Source organism: Anabas testudineus, chromosome 15 (assembly GCF_900324465.2).
Source record: "Anabas testudineus chromosome 15, fAnaTes1.2, whole genome shotgun sequence".
NCBI lineage: Eukaryota > Metazoa > Chordata > Actinopteri > Anabantiformes > Anabantidae > Anabas > Anabas testudineus.
The window spans coordinates 19,587,744-19,603,839 of NC_046624.1; the positions used below are offsets into that span (position 1 = coordinate 19,587,744).

Sequence of the window (16,096 nt, forward strand, 5' to 3'; positions counted from 1 at the left end):
TCAAGGCAAAATCTTTAAGTGTTTAGTTTTTGTTGAAAATTTGTCTGTTCACCAGACTTAAGAAATAAAAGTTGTACCTTCTTGCAAAGGAAACTGTGAATCTGTAGTAAAGATTTTTCTTGTGTTTTTGTTCTTCATACATTATAAAGAAAACTAATTCAGAACATTGGACACATTTATGCACTGTGTTCTTACTTTTTCCTCTTCTCACTAACTTCACATTTATTTTGAATGAAACACTAAATAAAGTAGTCAGACATTCTAATTCCCCTTTACTAACCCTATGCCTCCTATCCTCTCTTCGTCTTTAGGTGAGCCTGCAGTAGCCAGAGAGAATAATTGTCTGAATGCTGCCAAGGCCTGCAACCTGAATGACACGTGTAAGAAGTACCGCTCAGCCTACATCAGCCCCTGCACCAGCCGCGTCTCCACCGCAGAAGTCTGCAACAAGAGGAAGTGCCACAAGGCCCTGCGGCAGTTCTTTGACAAGGCAAGGCACATCTGACACGAGCAAAAAACAGAAAAGCACAGATGCTGGATTTTTTCCAAATGACTGATATCTGATAAAAGCTGAGTGTCCAGCACAGGGGACTTGTTTCAAATGGAAGAATGATTTTGAAGTGGATCAGTTAGAGGGGGTTGTCAAAATCACAATAAATAATGATTTTTTTGTGGCCCTTTCTGTTCGGGGTTTGCTCTTTCCAGCTCTGGGCTTTGACATTGATTCAGTCATCAAACACAAAAGATGTTTTTTCTGTTTGTGCCATATTGTAAAAAGTGATGTGAAGCATTGTAATTACAACCCGGCTTCAGTGATGTTGCTTTGGAATAGCTTTACTGGGACCACTTCAACTATTCAATGAATAAATACAAAACTACAAAGAATGCATGACATTGTTAATATTTGTGTGATATGTAATTTTGTTTTCTTATTTCACAACTGAGAATTTTCTGCCTGAACAGCCTTAAGCTAGAAGTTTTTGTGTTTTGTTTTGGAAATTTAGCTATGATGATATTCTTCTATTGCCTGCTTCTGTAGCCTGACTGTCTACTGTCATGTTGTCAAATCTAATTCAAGAGGATGACGTTTGAACTCAGGAAAAAAGCTTCACCTCACAGGAAATTCTACTGACTTCAGACCAAATAGTACTAAAATGTCAATCAAAATTAAGATCTTAGAGATGCCTTCACTTGTACAGTTAATGTTGAGGTTCTTGTGGCCCACAGGTTCCACCAAAGCACAGCTATGGCATGCTGTTCTGTTCATGTCCGCTCAGTGACCAGACAGCATGCTCCGAACGCAGGCGTCAGACCATCGTTCCCGTCTGCTCGTACGAAGAAAAACAGAAACCCAACTGTCTGGAGCTGCAGGCCTCCTGCAAGACCAACTACATCTGCAGGTAGGAAATGACAAAATGTATTTTAGTATACAGTATTTAGGCCATTTTTTATGCCTTTATCAGAGAATCAGTGACAGGAAATTAGAATGAAGGAGGATGGAATTCACCCAAGGTCCCAGATCAGTTGGAAACTGCAGAAAGTCTATTTGTTACTGAGATCAGGATCATCTTGGCTACCATCTTGTCCAGTGTGTTCTATTAGAAACATGGTTGGTGTGTGGGTTTCATTAAAGGTTATGTTCAGTCTGTCATTAGCACAGCATCAAAACTGTGTCAAGCAAAGACTGTAGGTTCATCTGGCAAAAATGTTCTTGGGTCAGATTTTGCTAAAATGTAGTTGGTTGTGTAGCAACATTCTGCTTTGCATGTTGAATAAACACATATTACTGATTAAAAAAATGTTGGCATGTAAATGTATCACAGGGCATTGTGATAATTCTTTGATGAGATTAGGAGGCAGCAGAGCAAATGATTACTGCCATCATAGCTTTCCGAAAGTCTAAAATCCTGCCTCAAGGGCTTTAGTTGATTATGAGGACATTACGTTGACTGACATTAATTTCCTAGAGACACACTCCAGATTTAACCTTACTCCAGCTCTAATCTTAACCATAAACCAGCAATAAAGTGGTTTTTAACCATATAACTGAATAATTTGTCTTCATGCAGAACAGCCTTTTATTTCCAACTGTGACATAAGTTTCCACAATGTGATTAAAATACACACACAAACCCAGACACCTTCTTATGTGGCATTGTCACAAACACCAGCATAAATAAATTGTCTACATTCCCGTCTCAAATGTGACACACACACACTCCTCTATAAAGCTGCAGGGCTCCTGCATTCAGAGTTGGAAAAGAGTAATTCAGTGATGGACATCTGACATCACCCTCAGTGGAGTGTGTATGTGTGTTTACGCAGTCTCTGGAGCCTAAAGCCAGCACTCTTGTGGCTGTCTGGGATTAAATGGAAGCATTAGGCATCATAAATGAGCTCCATTTGGACTGTGGCCTCAGGTCTCCCTCCTTCTATCCTCACCCTTCTGTCTCTACTTAACAGCAAACAGCATGACAACAGTAAATTCATGCAAGTTTCTGTCCTTTCTTCCATCTCTGTCTTTTTTCTGCTTCTGTAGTGCTTTCTATCCATCAGACATATGCTCAGGGCTGAACAACAGGTCTCACTGCAGAGTGGCTCCCTCCCAGTCCATTTGTCAGTTAGCACAGATAGATTAAAGCCATGCTTTTCCACAGGCTCCCTCACCATATGTCAGGTGTAGTATACTGGCTGCTGTTGACTCTCTTTAAACAGTACCTCTAACTCTCACTACACGCTCTGCTCCATTCTGCACCACACTGGTGTGATTAGATAGCTCACACTGTGAGTGCATACACATATATGAAACTGGATTTTGGTCTATTCTTTGTCTTGATAGCAGGTTGTAATTGTCAGACAAACATAGAAATCGGCTCTCCTTTAAAAACCCTATATCTAAATTGGCAAATGAATATTTCATAATTATGTCTGTGGTAGTATGGAAAAATACTTTATGTGCAGGTTTCATATTGATATGAAAAGCTTCACATTATCTATCTAGGTAGAGAAATAAATGTAAACATTGCAGGAATTTAACATTCTCTAAAATGAACTTTTAAAGAAGGTAAGCCTTCTGATTATTCGTCTTCCTTCTGTATAATGTAATATAACAATACTCAAAGTAAAGTTTTAATAAAACTAATGGATGAGGTGATGCAAACTGCACAAATAAAATGCAGATTATGTAAAAAATTATTTTTCTTTAAAGATGTTGGAAACCAAATTCGACAAAAGGTGTTGCTTTGTGTCAAAGAGCCAGCATATCACGCTCAGTCTCATTTCAAATGGAGAATTTCTTGGGAATCTAAACTCCATTTCAATTTCACATGCCACTGCACCTGTGGCAAAAGTGTAAACAAACATTTGTGAAGGCAGTAAATGAAACAGAACAGACTTGGTGGAGAATTGCCGTCAGCCTCATTCATTCCAGGATATAAAACAGCCACAGCATACGTAAGCGGGTCATCTTACTCCACTGAAGGCAGCCATTAAGAAGGCTAATTGCATTGAGAGAAATGACTTCCAGCGTATAGTCATTTGGACCGGGTATTTTGCTGCACATTCCAGTCACATTGGCCATCTGAATTTCTCATATAAAATCTATTGGAGCTGTAATCATGTTTGGCTTTGAAATGTTTTTGGACCTGTGTGTGTTGCAGGTCACGACTGGCTGATTTCTTTGTCAACTGCCAGCCAGAGCCCCGCTCGCTGTCAGGCTGCCTGAAAGAGAACTACGCAGACTGCCTCCTCGCATACTCTGGTCTGATTGGTGAGTTCACATGTACACTTGATTGTTATTGGTCAGCCTTGACCTGACAGTTCAGATATGATGTGTTTAAAGGATAATTCTCTTTTGCAACTGGGATAAAAAAATGTTTCTGTTGCTTCACATAACATCTCAGAAGCTGCTACCACCGGTTCTGAAGTATAGTTTACTAGGTCATGCTTGAATTAATATCAGAGCCTTTAATATTTGTATCCAAGTAAAAAGGAAAGTAATGGACAACATTGATTCATTAAGCCAAACATAGACAGAGCATTGAGACACCAGGGAAGTCGGAGATGATTGTAGACATATGTTAAATGTAAAATGAAAACATTAAGCAAACCCTTCGTACTGTATGTCTGCAATCCTCTGCCGTCATCTGCCAAGAAGACCTCAACAGTCGGTCTTTGATGTCAGCTTGGAGTGTCACGGCCCTAAAGAGCAGTCAAATCATCTTAAACTATGTTGCATGAGATAAGAAAATGAAAGTGAGTTTGTTTTGAAATCATTGTGCACATCATTGGTAAAAAGTTGAAGCAGGAGCCAAGACTGTGATGAATGTTTCCAACAGACATTAGAGGACATCATTTTACCAGTTACCTTCATCAATTGTCGATCATCTGACTGCTCCCGTTTCTTAAATAATTCTTTTAGACACATCACCGTATTTCCATATCTCTGTATTTCACTCTGTCTCTATGTTATAACCAATAGTAATGAAGGACAAAACTAGGAAATTCAGGCCCAAGTTGTATTTCCCTTAATCTTACTCCTGTTGTAACTCCACTCTCAATCACTCTGTGGAGCAGCCAAACTGAACCCATTATGTCCTCACCACAACAGTGAGCTGTCAAGAGTTAGTCCTCACAAGTTGCTAAAGCATACTACACATGCACACACTGTCCGCACAGCGCCAATTCACTCTGCCTACTGCAAAACAAAAAGGCCCATTTTGGAGCACAGCCAGCACCAGGGAACAATCCATTGGGGGAGTGAGAAATCACTGACTGAAGCTATTTACTTTCCCTCATAGAGAGAAAGTCTATTCTTCACTTCAGCTTCTGCTGTAGAAGCTCCACCACACTGCACTACTTCTGTACATGGGGGGAGGAGAAAAAGCGAAATAAGTGTAACAGTGATATTAAAGCTTTTATCATGTAACACACTAGCAGGAGGATCGCTGACTCTTCTTCTTGACACTTCGCACACTTTGCATCGTATCAGGGTTGTTGACAGTAACAATTCACAAACAGTCCTTGTTTATGGATCACACTCCTTACTAGAGCATGAACAGATTAATGCATGGGTGGAAAAACGATCCTATTGTCCATCTGCTGCAGGTACATCGATGACTCCCAACTACCTGCGCTCACCTAAAATCAGCGTCTCTCCCTACTGCGACTGCAGCAACAGTGGCAACAACAAGGACGAGTGCGACAAGTTCACTGAGTTTTTCACCGAGAACACCTGCCTCCGTAAGTTATCCCTCTGCCCAGATGTTTATTTTCTTTTCTTCCATTCTTCTCTATTCTAGCTTAATCTTATCTGTTCTCCTGAGTTACTTTCTATTTTCATCCACACTCTGCACTACTGGTCTATTTCTCGCTTTGCTCTTTTATCCCCTCTTTTCATTCCTCGTCTCTTCTTCTCTCTGTCTCTTCTTCTCACCAAATATATCCCATTGCCATGCTTGCATTGTTATCCCTCAGCATTAGAGAGAACGCAGTCATACTGCACCACCGTGGCTGAATGTGTGTGCGCCTCAGAGCGGTAGCAGAAATCCCGCCCCAGATTTTTGACAGAAAGCAACTTTTTCATCCAGGCCTCTCACACAATGACTTTAATTAACAGAACCCCTTAAACTCTCACACTTTGTCTCATTCTATCCCAAATACACACACAAACACACAATTCCAGACAAGATTAATAAGTTGCACAGTGCATTCCTACTGAGCAGTGAGCAGAGCAAATTTTGCTCTTTCTGTTTTAATAGTAAACTCAGTGTACGTTAGTGTTATGAAATTATTCATCGATTCATGAAAGGAGGTCAAATCACAGGGTGATATAGAGAGAATCAAAGAGACCTAAGCTGAGTGTTTGTATAATCACCTGGCGAAAGGATGCTTCCTGCAACACAGATGACTCCTGGACTGAATGGTAAACAATTCTGTACAAGCTCCAAAGACTTTACTATTAGTCAAATGTTTCAGATTTTAAAATATCTATGTTGATGACAAAGGAAGTGTTTCTTGAATTCAGTGCCACTTTGGTAACACAAGTGCATCTGTTGCATCAGTGTAGCTATTATGGATGGATAGTCGATTCAATTTGAGTTCATGGTTTACTAAATAGGGATTTGCCTTTGAACTTTACCAAAAACATGTAACATGTATTTAGACATTCAGGTAGCGGGGACTGTTTCCAGTTTACTAGCATCACATTAAATATTTATGTAGAGGTAACATACTTTCATTTACAAATTTCCAGCTGTACAGTTGTGTTGAATAAATAAGATCCTCTGTTTATGAATTAATTAACCATAAGTCACCTGTTTTAGGTAATTAATTAGTCAATGTGTCCCTAAGTAGGCGTGTCTACTAGAAAATGGTCGGAAATTTAAATAATGAGACACAGTCACAATAAGGATGAGTTACTGTTGGTTGTTGAGCTGTCAGAGTGACAGTTGAGATCACCAACAAGATGCAGTCTCATTTTTACCCACTCGTCTCTCTTCCATCCTCTTTGTCTCCTTTTCTTCCATTTTCATTTTTCCTCCTCGTCTTCTCTTCTCTGCTCTGTTGTCTTTTTACCAGCCGCCTAACGAGGTTGGTCTGCCGAACATAATAAGCTGTGCTACAGTTGCTGTGTGAGTGCATATGTGCATCTGTATTTGTGAGTGGGATAACATGACATATTGTACCATACAGCGTATGTCATTGCTTTTGCATGTTCACATGATCTTGTATATGTGTGTAGGTTAAAGTTTATTTATGTGAGATTTGAAATGTAAAAAAGGGTTAATGTGGGTTAAACAAGCTGTCTCGCTTTGTACATTTGCTTTTATTCTCTGTGGTGATTCAAGTGAAGTTCAAAGTAGAGGAATACACTGCATCTGACTTTTCATTATTAGTCTCCTCTTCACTTTTACTTTACTGCCTCCTTATTTCACCATTACAACCTTTTCTTTTACTTCTCCTCCTACTCATGCTTCTTTCTGATCGCCCCATCTCTTTGTCTCCATATCCCTCCTTTCATGCTCTCCCTCTTTCTGCTCTCATTAAGCTTGCTCAGCAGTAACTGGAACTGACAACTCTGAAGATCCTGACACACGCCAGCTACAGGGTCATGAGGAGAATGAAATTGTGAAATTATACGAGAAGAAGCAGAAAGAGAGAATATAAAAAGACTGAGAGAGGACATTGTATGTCCTTACACTTTACATATTGTATTGTACTGGTATACAGTCATATGGTGGATAGACACATTAGTAGGTGAACACCCTTTAATACATTGGCTCCAAACCATTTTGCTTCTTCCAACCCATCATCAGTATGTGATGTGACCATTTCAACCAAAATTACAGTACATAAAGTGGCCAGATTTCTTTTTCTCCTTTACTTATCATATAATTCTGCTTAGCCACCTCCAGATTTGAAACCACTGCTTTAATATTCTCAAGAAGGCACTGGGCTGTAATGTATTCAAGGCTTTTCCAATATAGTGCCTCCCTGTTTCTGGAATATGTACTGAATATGTAAAGGTCACACCAACCAACGTGAACATAATTCTAGTGTTACAGCCAACCTTGTACAAGTAAAGTGAGATAATGTGGACATCTGTGAGAGGTAAATTCATACTGCAAACACAAATAGCTGCTGCAGGGGGAAGATGATATCATGTCTGTTCAAATTGTGAAGGTTAAATGAACAGTTGGTTTAGTGCTCTCGAAAGGAGCGTGCTGGTGTTTGTGCGTGTGCTCTTGTTTTTAACCTTTACGGGGAGACAGTTTAGATCTTGAAGAAGAGAATGTTTCAGAAAACCAGGAAGGTTAAAGGCTGATTTCAGAGGGAGGGAATAAAATGGTGACACAAACATCCACAGTCTCATGTTGCGATGCCTGCAAATTTGATACAGCATGTATATAATACAACCTCAGATGCTTTGTGGGCAGATGTCATTTTAAGTAACATGCTGTCTATATAGAAGGTGTAGTGCAAACTTCAGGGACAGTAAAGAAAATTCTAAATAATTATAATCAAAATAATAATTAATAATTAATTTTTATGTATCCTGACTAAATAGTAGTCATGAGCTCTTCAGTATGTTTTTAGCTCTATCATCGAAAGCATCATGCCGTGCCCTTAAAAGCATTTTCTTTCCTTTTTAAAACGTAATCTTAATGACGTAATGCGACTGTAAACATGCCAAAAGCAGCACATTTACATTAATTAGAGATCCTCTCAATTGTTTGCTAATTGTTGATCAGTCTTGTCAGGTTGCATCTGACCCATCACAGTGATGCCTGCAGCTAACTTGCTGGAATCAATGCAGCTCTGATAATAAAATTACAGTATGACCCAGTAAATATAGCAAAAAATAAAAATGAATGTAATTAGACTTATGTTTTAGTGAAGATGTGTCTGTATCTTGTTTTGTAATTTTGAATTATATATATTTATTTTTTTATATATTTAATCTACAAAGACTCTCTAAACACTCTAAACTAATTGTTGTTTCTGTAGAAACTGACTGATATTTGATTAAAAATCACACAGAGAGTAATATATGCACAAACAGAAGCTCCCACTATAAGCTTATTCAATATTGTAGTTTAATGCAATATACACTATTTCTACAAAACAGGAACTAAGTGTACAGTACATGCATATCTAACCAGTTCAGGCTTAATTTGAGAGGCAGCTTCTCACACATACAATCACTGTGCTGCGCATGTAATTAGGCTTTAGATGAGAAGACAGAAGCGCTAGCCCATCAACACTACACAATATACTCACGAGACTTCTGCTGTCTCTGCACAAAGCTACTAGCGACACAATCACATGCTTACACACATAAGCAAAAAATTAAATATGCATGTGCACACTTATGAGCACAGTTGCACATATCAGGGCTTCAGGATATTGACAAAAATTACTTAGTTGTGCTGAATATTGCATCTTAGATTTGACTGCCAGCACATGTTAATGGCTTTTTATACTTTTTTTTTCTTTGTTAAACAAATATGCTGAGGAAATAAATTTAGGCATTTTCAGTATGAAATAAAAACAAACCAGTTTTGATGATAGTAGTATTTGAGAATGACTTCTAGATTCAACATAAATTAAAGCAATTATGAAAAGTCTGTTTGTCTGTGTGATAGATAGAAACAGTGAGTGCCTTTATGTCTATTGGGATGTCTGGTTTTACAAGAGGTCAATTCAGCAAGCGGATGAAATGAAGGAGTCTCCGGCTCTATTTAGTTTAAGATTAATAGTTACATTTATTAAATGTGCAGAGTGCAACCAACTCAGAGGTTCTTTCTAGGTCAGGGTGAGTTTAAGCAGAAGCCAGTTCCACAGGAAAGAGGGAAAGAAAGACAAGGGGAGGGGGAGGCTGCGCCTTGTTCAGTAACTTTGAACAAAATGGATTTGAGTCTGTCCAAACACAAGTCAGTCCAGTCCTGCAGGTTTCTTTATATTCACACTAGAATCCAGATGCATTATAACTATGCTGTTGCGCATAATCCAGTTCTTAGTGACATTAGTGGGCGACAGTTTGAGCTGCAATCAGAAGTGAAGCTGCTGAGGACACCGACAGTAAATTAGACCTGCTGAGATGCTTGAGATTGAGAATCTTCTTTCTTAAAAAAATATCTAGAACTAGGTCAGCAGGAATTAGAGAACTCTGCTTTCAGGTGACCATAAGGAGATAAGGACGGGGCAGGGATAGTTTTCATCATCTGAAGGATGAGGTTTGGACTTGAGTCCACACATTTGGTGCCTCGAGACTCCTGACATAATCCAGAGACACTAGCAACTTACCTGTACTGCTCAACATGTCGTCGTACTTACAAAACAAGAAAGGTTTTGCCCCGTACATAGTATAATGTAATGGTCAAAGTTGTTTTAGAAAAGACTGATAGGTTTCTAGATTTAGGTTTTACTAAAAGCTACACCCTTCCTCTGATTAATCGTATGCTGTATGACTTGTTTTAAGTGTTTAGAGAATCTGTACAAAGAAAAAGGGTAAGAAAAGACTAATATGTGACAGTGTTAATGAAGCTTTCATTAACACATCTTTCATTAGCCTGAGAAGACGTTTTATTTTAATAGGAGACAGACTGCAGTTACAGCTTGTGTTTGCACACTTTATTTTTGTTTGTTTATTTATTTAATTGTTCATTTCTGGCCCATTCGCTGCATCTCTGCAAGGCTGCCTATGCATGGAATCATTTTAAACACAGATTTTTAAAAAGCATTATAAAGCAAACAACTGTGCACATTTCTCATGACATTTGGAAAAACAACAACTTCATCTACCAAGGTGAATATTTGCTCTACATCATGTACTCTGATCACGTCCTTGGGTCTTTGCACATGCATGTTGGAATATTTTTGGTAAAAGTGCTGCTATGCAGATCAGATCTCCTTTCCTTTAGCACAGGGTCATAACTCACTGTTGAAAGGAAGAATATCATTATGTTCAAACAGCATCTGTTAAGCTCAGCTTTCCTTTCTGTGAGTGTGTGTGTGTGTGTGTGTGTGTGTGTGTTACATCAAAGCCATAGAAGGCTATTAATAGGGCCACTAATGGACTCTAATAGTAAATAGCCAAATCAGCACTCAGATTTTTGATTGTGTGGTGAATTTATAGTGGACGGAAGTGATAACCCAACCTAAGTACCTTCTAACTCACCTTTAATTGTGGTCTAGGCTGATGCAATATAAAGCTTTATTTTAACATGGGGACTAACAAGCATGTGATTCATGATCAGATCCAACCTGGTTCTAAAGGGACCTGTTTAAAGTTACGACGTAGTATTTCTGGTAATGCTTTACCAGCTCAGCTTATCTCAAAGTCAGACTCATCAAGAAATGTCTTTGAGCTGCAAGTAAAACGTACTGTATGCTGTGGTAGGTGATTCATAGTCAGGATGAACTTCCTAAATCTGAAAAATATTGGTTTAAAACATTGCAGTTGTGGTGTCTTTACTTCTCTGTAGGTAATGCAATCCAGGCCTTCGGGAATGGGACAGATGTGGGAGTGTGGCAGCCGATGTCCCCCGTCCAGACGACCACCTCCACTACCACCCCTTACCAGAGGACCCGTGAACGCAACCCCAACACCATCGATAACACCATCAACACAGACCCTGGCATCTATCAGTTCTGTGGCAGCTTACAAGTGAGGCTAACACATACACTCTCACATCTAGGCTCAAGTTAGATTTGGATTGATTGGACAGCTGTGTTTGGATTAAAGTTTTTTGCCATTCTGGGACAAATCTGATCCCATGACATAAAAACATTTCAAAAGCTTTGTTCGAAAAATTATACTTTTTACAGATGCTTTGTTTTTTTGTTGTTGTAATGTCAGTCTGCTTCAGTTGCATACACACATTAAAAGTGTGTTTATATTGTAAAACCCAGTAAGTCTATACAAAAAACTAACAAAATCATAAACTGGTAAATTGCAGTAAACAACTTTAGAAAATTTTATAGTTAACAATTGTGTGGAGGAGCAAGTAGAACAAAAAAAGAGTGTGGTTATTCTCAAGTGTTGGTGAAGACCAAACCAGAGGTAAAATCAGAGTGAATGTTGGCCTTTTGTCAGTTGGATGTGTGAGTGCAGAGCTGCATACAGTAATTGTCGTATGAGGGGAGTGTGTGCATTTGATTTGTAGTCTTTCTACGAATATGCACGGATTGATGATCATTTTGAAATGTGTATTTCCCAACTTTGATATACAAACATAAAACATAGAAAAACCTTTAAGTACTATTATTTCTAAGTTGCTATAATTAAGTATCTCAGTTTATTTTTAATTTCTAAAACATTTTATCTAGACTTTTTACAGATCCATAACGGTGGCCAACACTCCCTTGTAGATCCATCTGTGTACTTCTATGTGTCAATTTCTCTGCATGTGTTTGGCAGTTTGAGCAGCCTCTCCTGCTCTGCAGGAACAACAGTAATCCAGCTGGGGAAACAGAGGGATCACTTGCAGCAATTCAGATCATCAGTGATGGGCTCCTCCTGGGTCAGGGAGGAAGTAAAGATAATGCAGTCATTACCAGCAAGAGCAATGACAGAGATTCAGGAGCAATTTCGCCTGTAATAATACTGCAACTCGATGCACTATCACAGAATCATTGAAGTTATTGTTTACAGAGGCTCACAGGAAATCCTCGAGCAGTTTCAAACGTAAATCCACTTTAATCATTTCTTTTTGAAAGCGGCAATCCTAACTTTCCTAATCTTAACCTTTTTCTGTTTATCTTGTTCTTGTTGAGGATCCTCCACATTGTTGCAGTCATCATCTCTGCTTGAGTGTCTGCTCCAAAACTATTTATGTTGCAAAAAATTCACTTTAAAAATTCACGCTAAATTTACTAAATTTCTGCTGTTTGCAATTTTAAATTATTACTGCAGTCTTGAAACTATTCAACCCCCCTGAGAAGAATGATTGCATCTTTTGCACACATTTTCAAATTAAATATTGTCTCATGCACAACGAATCAAGCTACCGATTAGTTGCATAGAACAAATCAAATACCTGAACTAGCAAGAGGTTTGTTGTGTGTCATGTTTCATTTCATGTTAGAAATATAGCTAAGTCGAAAGGATTGAAAGGCATACAAAAAAGTAGTGAAGGCACTGAATGTTGCTAGAGACACTGCTGGAAGTGGGGTTTGCAAATTCAAAGTTTAAAGAACAGTGGCTAGACTACCGAGACGTAGGAGACTATCAAGTCTAGCAAGGAAACCTTCAAGAGCTGTAACCAGATTTCTATAGAGGCAGCTTGAGAAAAACCCTGAAGTGACTCCTAGAGATCTGCAGCAAGACTTTTTGGCAACAGGCATTGAGGTTTCAGTTTGCACAGGAAGGCGCATACTAAATCCTGAATTCCAAGACGTTCACCACCACTGACCCAAAAGAACAAGACAAGTTGGCTCCAGTATGCTCAGAATCATATAAATAAGCCACAGGTTTCGGGGTTTTGCTCTGTGGAGTTCTGTGGGACTTTTTGGCTGCGTCAGTGGCATGTCTGCGGGAATAAGAATGAAACATATGCTGGAGAGAACACATGGTAGTGGCTTGGTGATGCTCTGGGACTCCTATGCTGTTTCTGAAACTTGAAACCGCGTTTATCTATAAATAGATTCTGTCACATATCAGGACATCATAGGAGAAAACATCTTGCCCTCTGTGAGGATACTGAAGCTTGGGCATCATCCGACCTGTCTAATAGGACAATGATCCCAAACATAACTCAAAGTCTACCAAAGTTTGTTTGCAGACGACATCCTGGAAGGTTTTAGAGTGGCTGTCACCTGACTTGAACCCCATAAAAAATCTCTTGTGGGATTTGAAGGCAGTTACAGCACACAAACCCAAGAATATTATTGAACTGAGGGTTATTGCCCATGAGGAATGGTCTTAGATTCCTCAGGAACGCTACCAGAAGCTGGTGTCTGGCCATACATCACGTTCGCAAAAGGTCATAACAGCAAATTGGTGCTTAATTAAGTACTGAAAACGCTTGTCATGAAGCGGTTGAGTAATTTTGACACTGCAGTAGTCATTAAAAGTTGCATTTTGTGTTGAATTTGGAGGAACCACTTGTAACTTTAGCTATGCTGAACTATTTACATTAGAAACAAACCTGTCGATCTATTTGGAAGTGATGCTAAACTGAAGGCGTTAAATATTGGTGCTTGGATCAAAGACTTGCTTTTACAGAAATAAAACTAAAATTTATCAGCACTGCTGCACCATCACATACACACATATGCAGGCATACAGTCCTGCAGGTCCGACTCACAGGGACAGATACTGCAGAGAGATGCAATTACATACTCATGCCTGCACACTCAAATAGACACACATTTAAGTGCACTTAACTGGTGGGTACACACATACTCAGTCTGTACTGATAATGAGCTTGGGTGGTGTACTGGTGCGTGTGTGCTTTTGGCACTGCTCTGATAGCACGTCAAGTACAAGTTAATAAGAGAGTTGTTGTGTTAAACCACTTTTCTAGTGTGTATGTACAATTTCTTGATACAGTGGTGTGTGTTGCCTGCATGCATGTGTGTATGGTTTTGTGTTCGTGTATATCGTCATCAAGACAGGCTGTGCTATTGTAATGACACTCGGGGGACAGGCCTGTCAGAAGAGTTACCCCACTCTTCTCAAGGAGCTCTCTCCCTCTCCTTCACGCACACACACATGCAGAATAATAACCATTAACCAGTGACTCAGAACCTCTCCACTTCCAATGACAGCCCAGCAACACTCACAGCATTGCGTTTACCTCAGCTTAAAAGAAAATAATCAAAGAGTGAAGAAAAAAAGAAGTGGAAGGTATAACGAGCTGAAAGCTCCTTGGTTCCCAGTGAGATCTTTCTTTTTAGGAACTGGAGGAAAAACAGCTTGAGACCTGCGCGCCTTCCACCTTCTCTTTTGTCAAAGTTCACATATCGGGTTTGACTCCTCTATGAATGTTCAGACAACACGTTGAAAAGTGCTTTTAAGCTTCAAACTAAATAGAGGAGTTCCAGCTTTCTATTTTGTCTCCATTTCTTGTTCTCAAAAGTATAGTTTGGTTCTTCTTCTCCTTTTATTCTTGATTTTTTTCTGCTGTTGTCTTTGTTTTGTTTTGTTTTTTTGTAAAGAAGCCTTCCCTCCTTTGAGAGAGGAATAAAAACACTAGAACAACTATCATCACACTGAAGGGTTACCTTGGTCCACAGCAGACCCACCACAGACACACACAAAGGCATACACATCAACTCACACAGTTACAAGCCTCAGGGCTCCATCAGCCTGTTCTTATGAATATAGTTGACTCCAAAAGCAGACAGCAAGCGCCCTGGACAAATATGGAAATCCATCACATGCTAATGTGACTTTTCAGAACAGGCTAATATTAGGCAAAGCCAAAGCACGTGGACACAAGGCAGGGATACGGTATGCATTTGAATTTGTTGAAATAAGCTTTGCAGTTGTTTAATATTATAGAAAAGATAAACAGTTGTTTGCGTGTACATTCTTTCATTGAGATTTCACGGTGTACAGCAAGTTAAATTGAAACACACATTCTAAATGTATCTGTAGTTAGATTTCAGCTTCCACCCCAGTTTAACGAAGGTCAGTTGAATTTTATCTGTTGACTGGATTGTCAGTCCAGCAGCTGCGTGTTATTCAACAACATGAATTTCCACTAAAACTTCTCATGATTTATTTTCTGTCTTTTTTACAAATGAAAGAAATCTGGCAGCACACTGGTGTGTTGGTTAGTACTGTTGCCTCACAGGCACAACCACCTGGTTTGAATTTACCAGCAGGCCAGGTGCCTTTCTGCAGAGAGTTTGCATGTTCTAAGGCTAATTTATGACTGTAAACTGTCCATTAGTGAAGAGCATTATTGTACATTGAGTAATCCAATAGAAAAAACATTTGCTCTATTATAAAGCAGCAGTGAATAATGAAGTGCACAGGAAGGTTGGAATGAGAGTCAACCTAAAGTCCTTCATGGGTCAAATTTTGACTAACTACCCACACAAAGCTCAATAATAGACCTGACCCATTACATGTACCTGCACCAGTTTTTGACCCAGGCCAACTCATTATTATAAAGTAAGGCCAAGAGCACGACCTGTACTCTGACATTAGTCTCATGCTTTATTTGTGACTCACTTTAAAACTTGCCCAGTTTGTAGGCTACTGTATTTATAAGGACCTGGAGTGAAAGAATTTAGAATGACTTGTCTGAGGCTGCCGTCCCATTCAGCTCCACTTGTCGACATATTCAGACTCCCAGTTGTTGTCAGCTTTATTCTCTAGAGGTTCTGTGGATTCGCCTTCCAGAATCATAACACAAGATGGTGGACAAGATGTGTGGAGCAGAAAACAGAAAGTTTTGAGAGTTGGTTAATTTAATATTGTGTTTTTTTTATTGTATTTTTACTAGGGAAACAAAAGTCATCTTAAATCCACTGGAAGCTTTGGTTTTGAAATATATAGGAGACATAACAATAAAAGGAATACAGTGGCAGATGGAGCCTAACTCTAAATTAATGTGCATCTACATTCAAAGATTCTCAT

General features: G+C 39.2%; 1 protein-coding gene across 2 annotated transcripts in view; it reads left to right on the forward strand.

Moving 5' to 3' along the window:
• gfra1a (gdnf family receptor alpha 1a) overlaps positions 1-16,096 on the forward strand; it is an 83,408-nt gene that overhangs the window by 62,037 nt on the left and 5,275 nt on the right. For both annotated transcript variants that reach the window (XM_026356984.1, XM_026356983.1), the window contains 5 exons: positions 312-490; positions 1,228-1,400; positions 3,660-3,769; positions 5,107-5,241; positions 10,989-11,170. In XM_026356984.1, the coding sequence (XP_026212769.1) occupies positions 312-490; positions 1,228-1,400; positions 3,660-3,769; positions 5,107-5,241; positions 10,989-11,170 (779 nt within the window). The remainder of the gene's footprint in view (positions 1-311; positions 491-1,227; positions 1,401-3,659; positions 3,770-5,106; positions 5,242-10,988; positions 11,171-16,096) is intronic.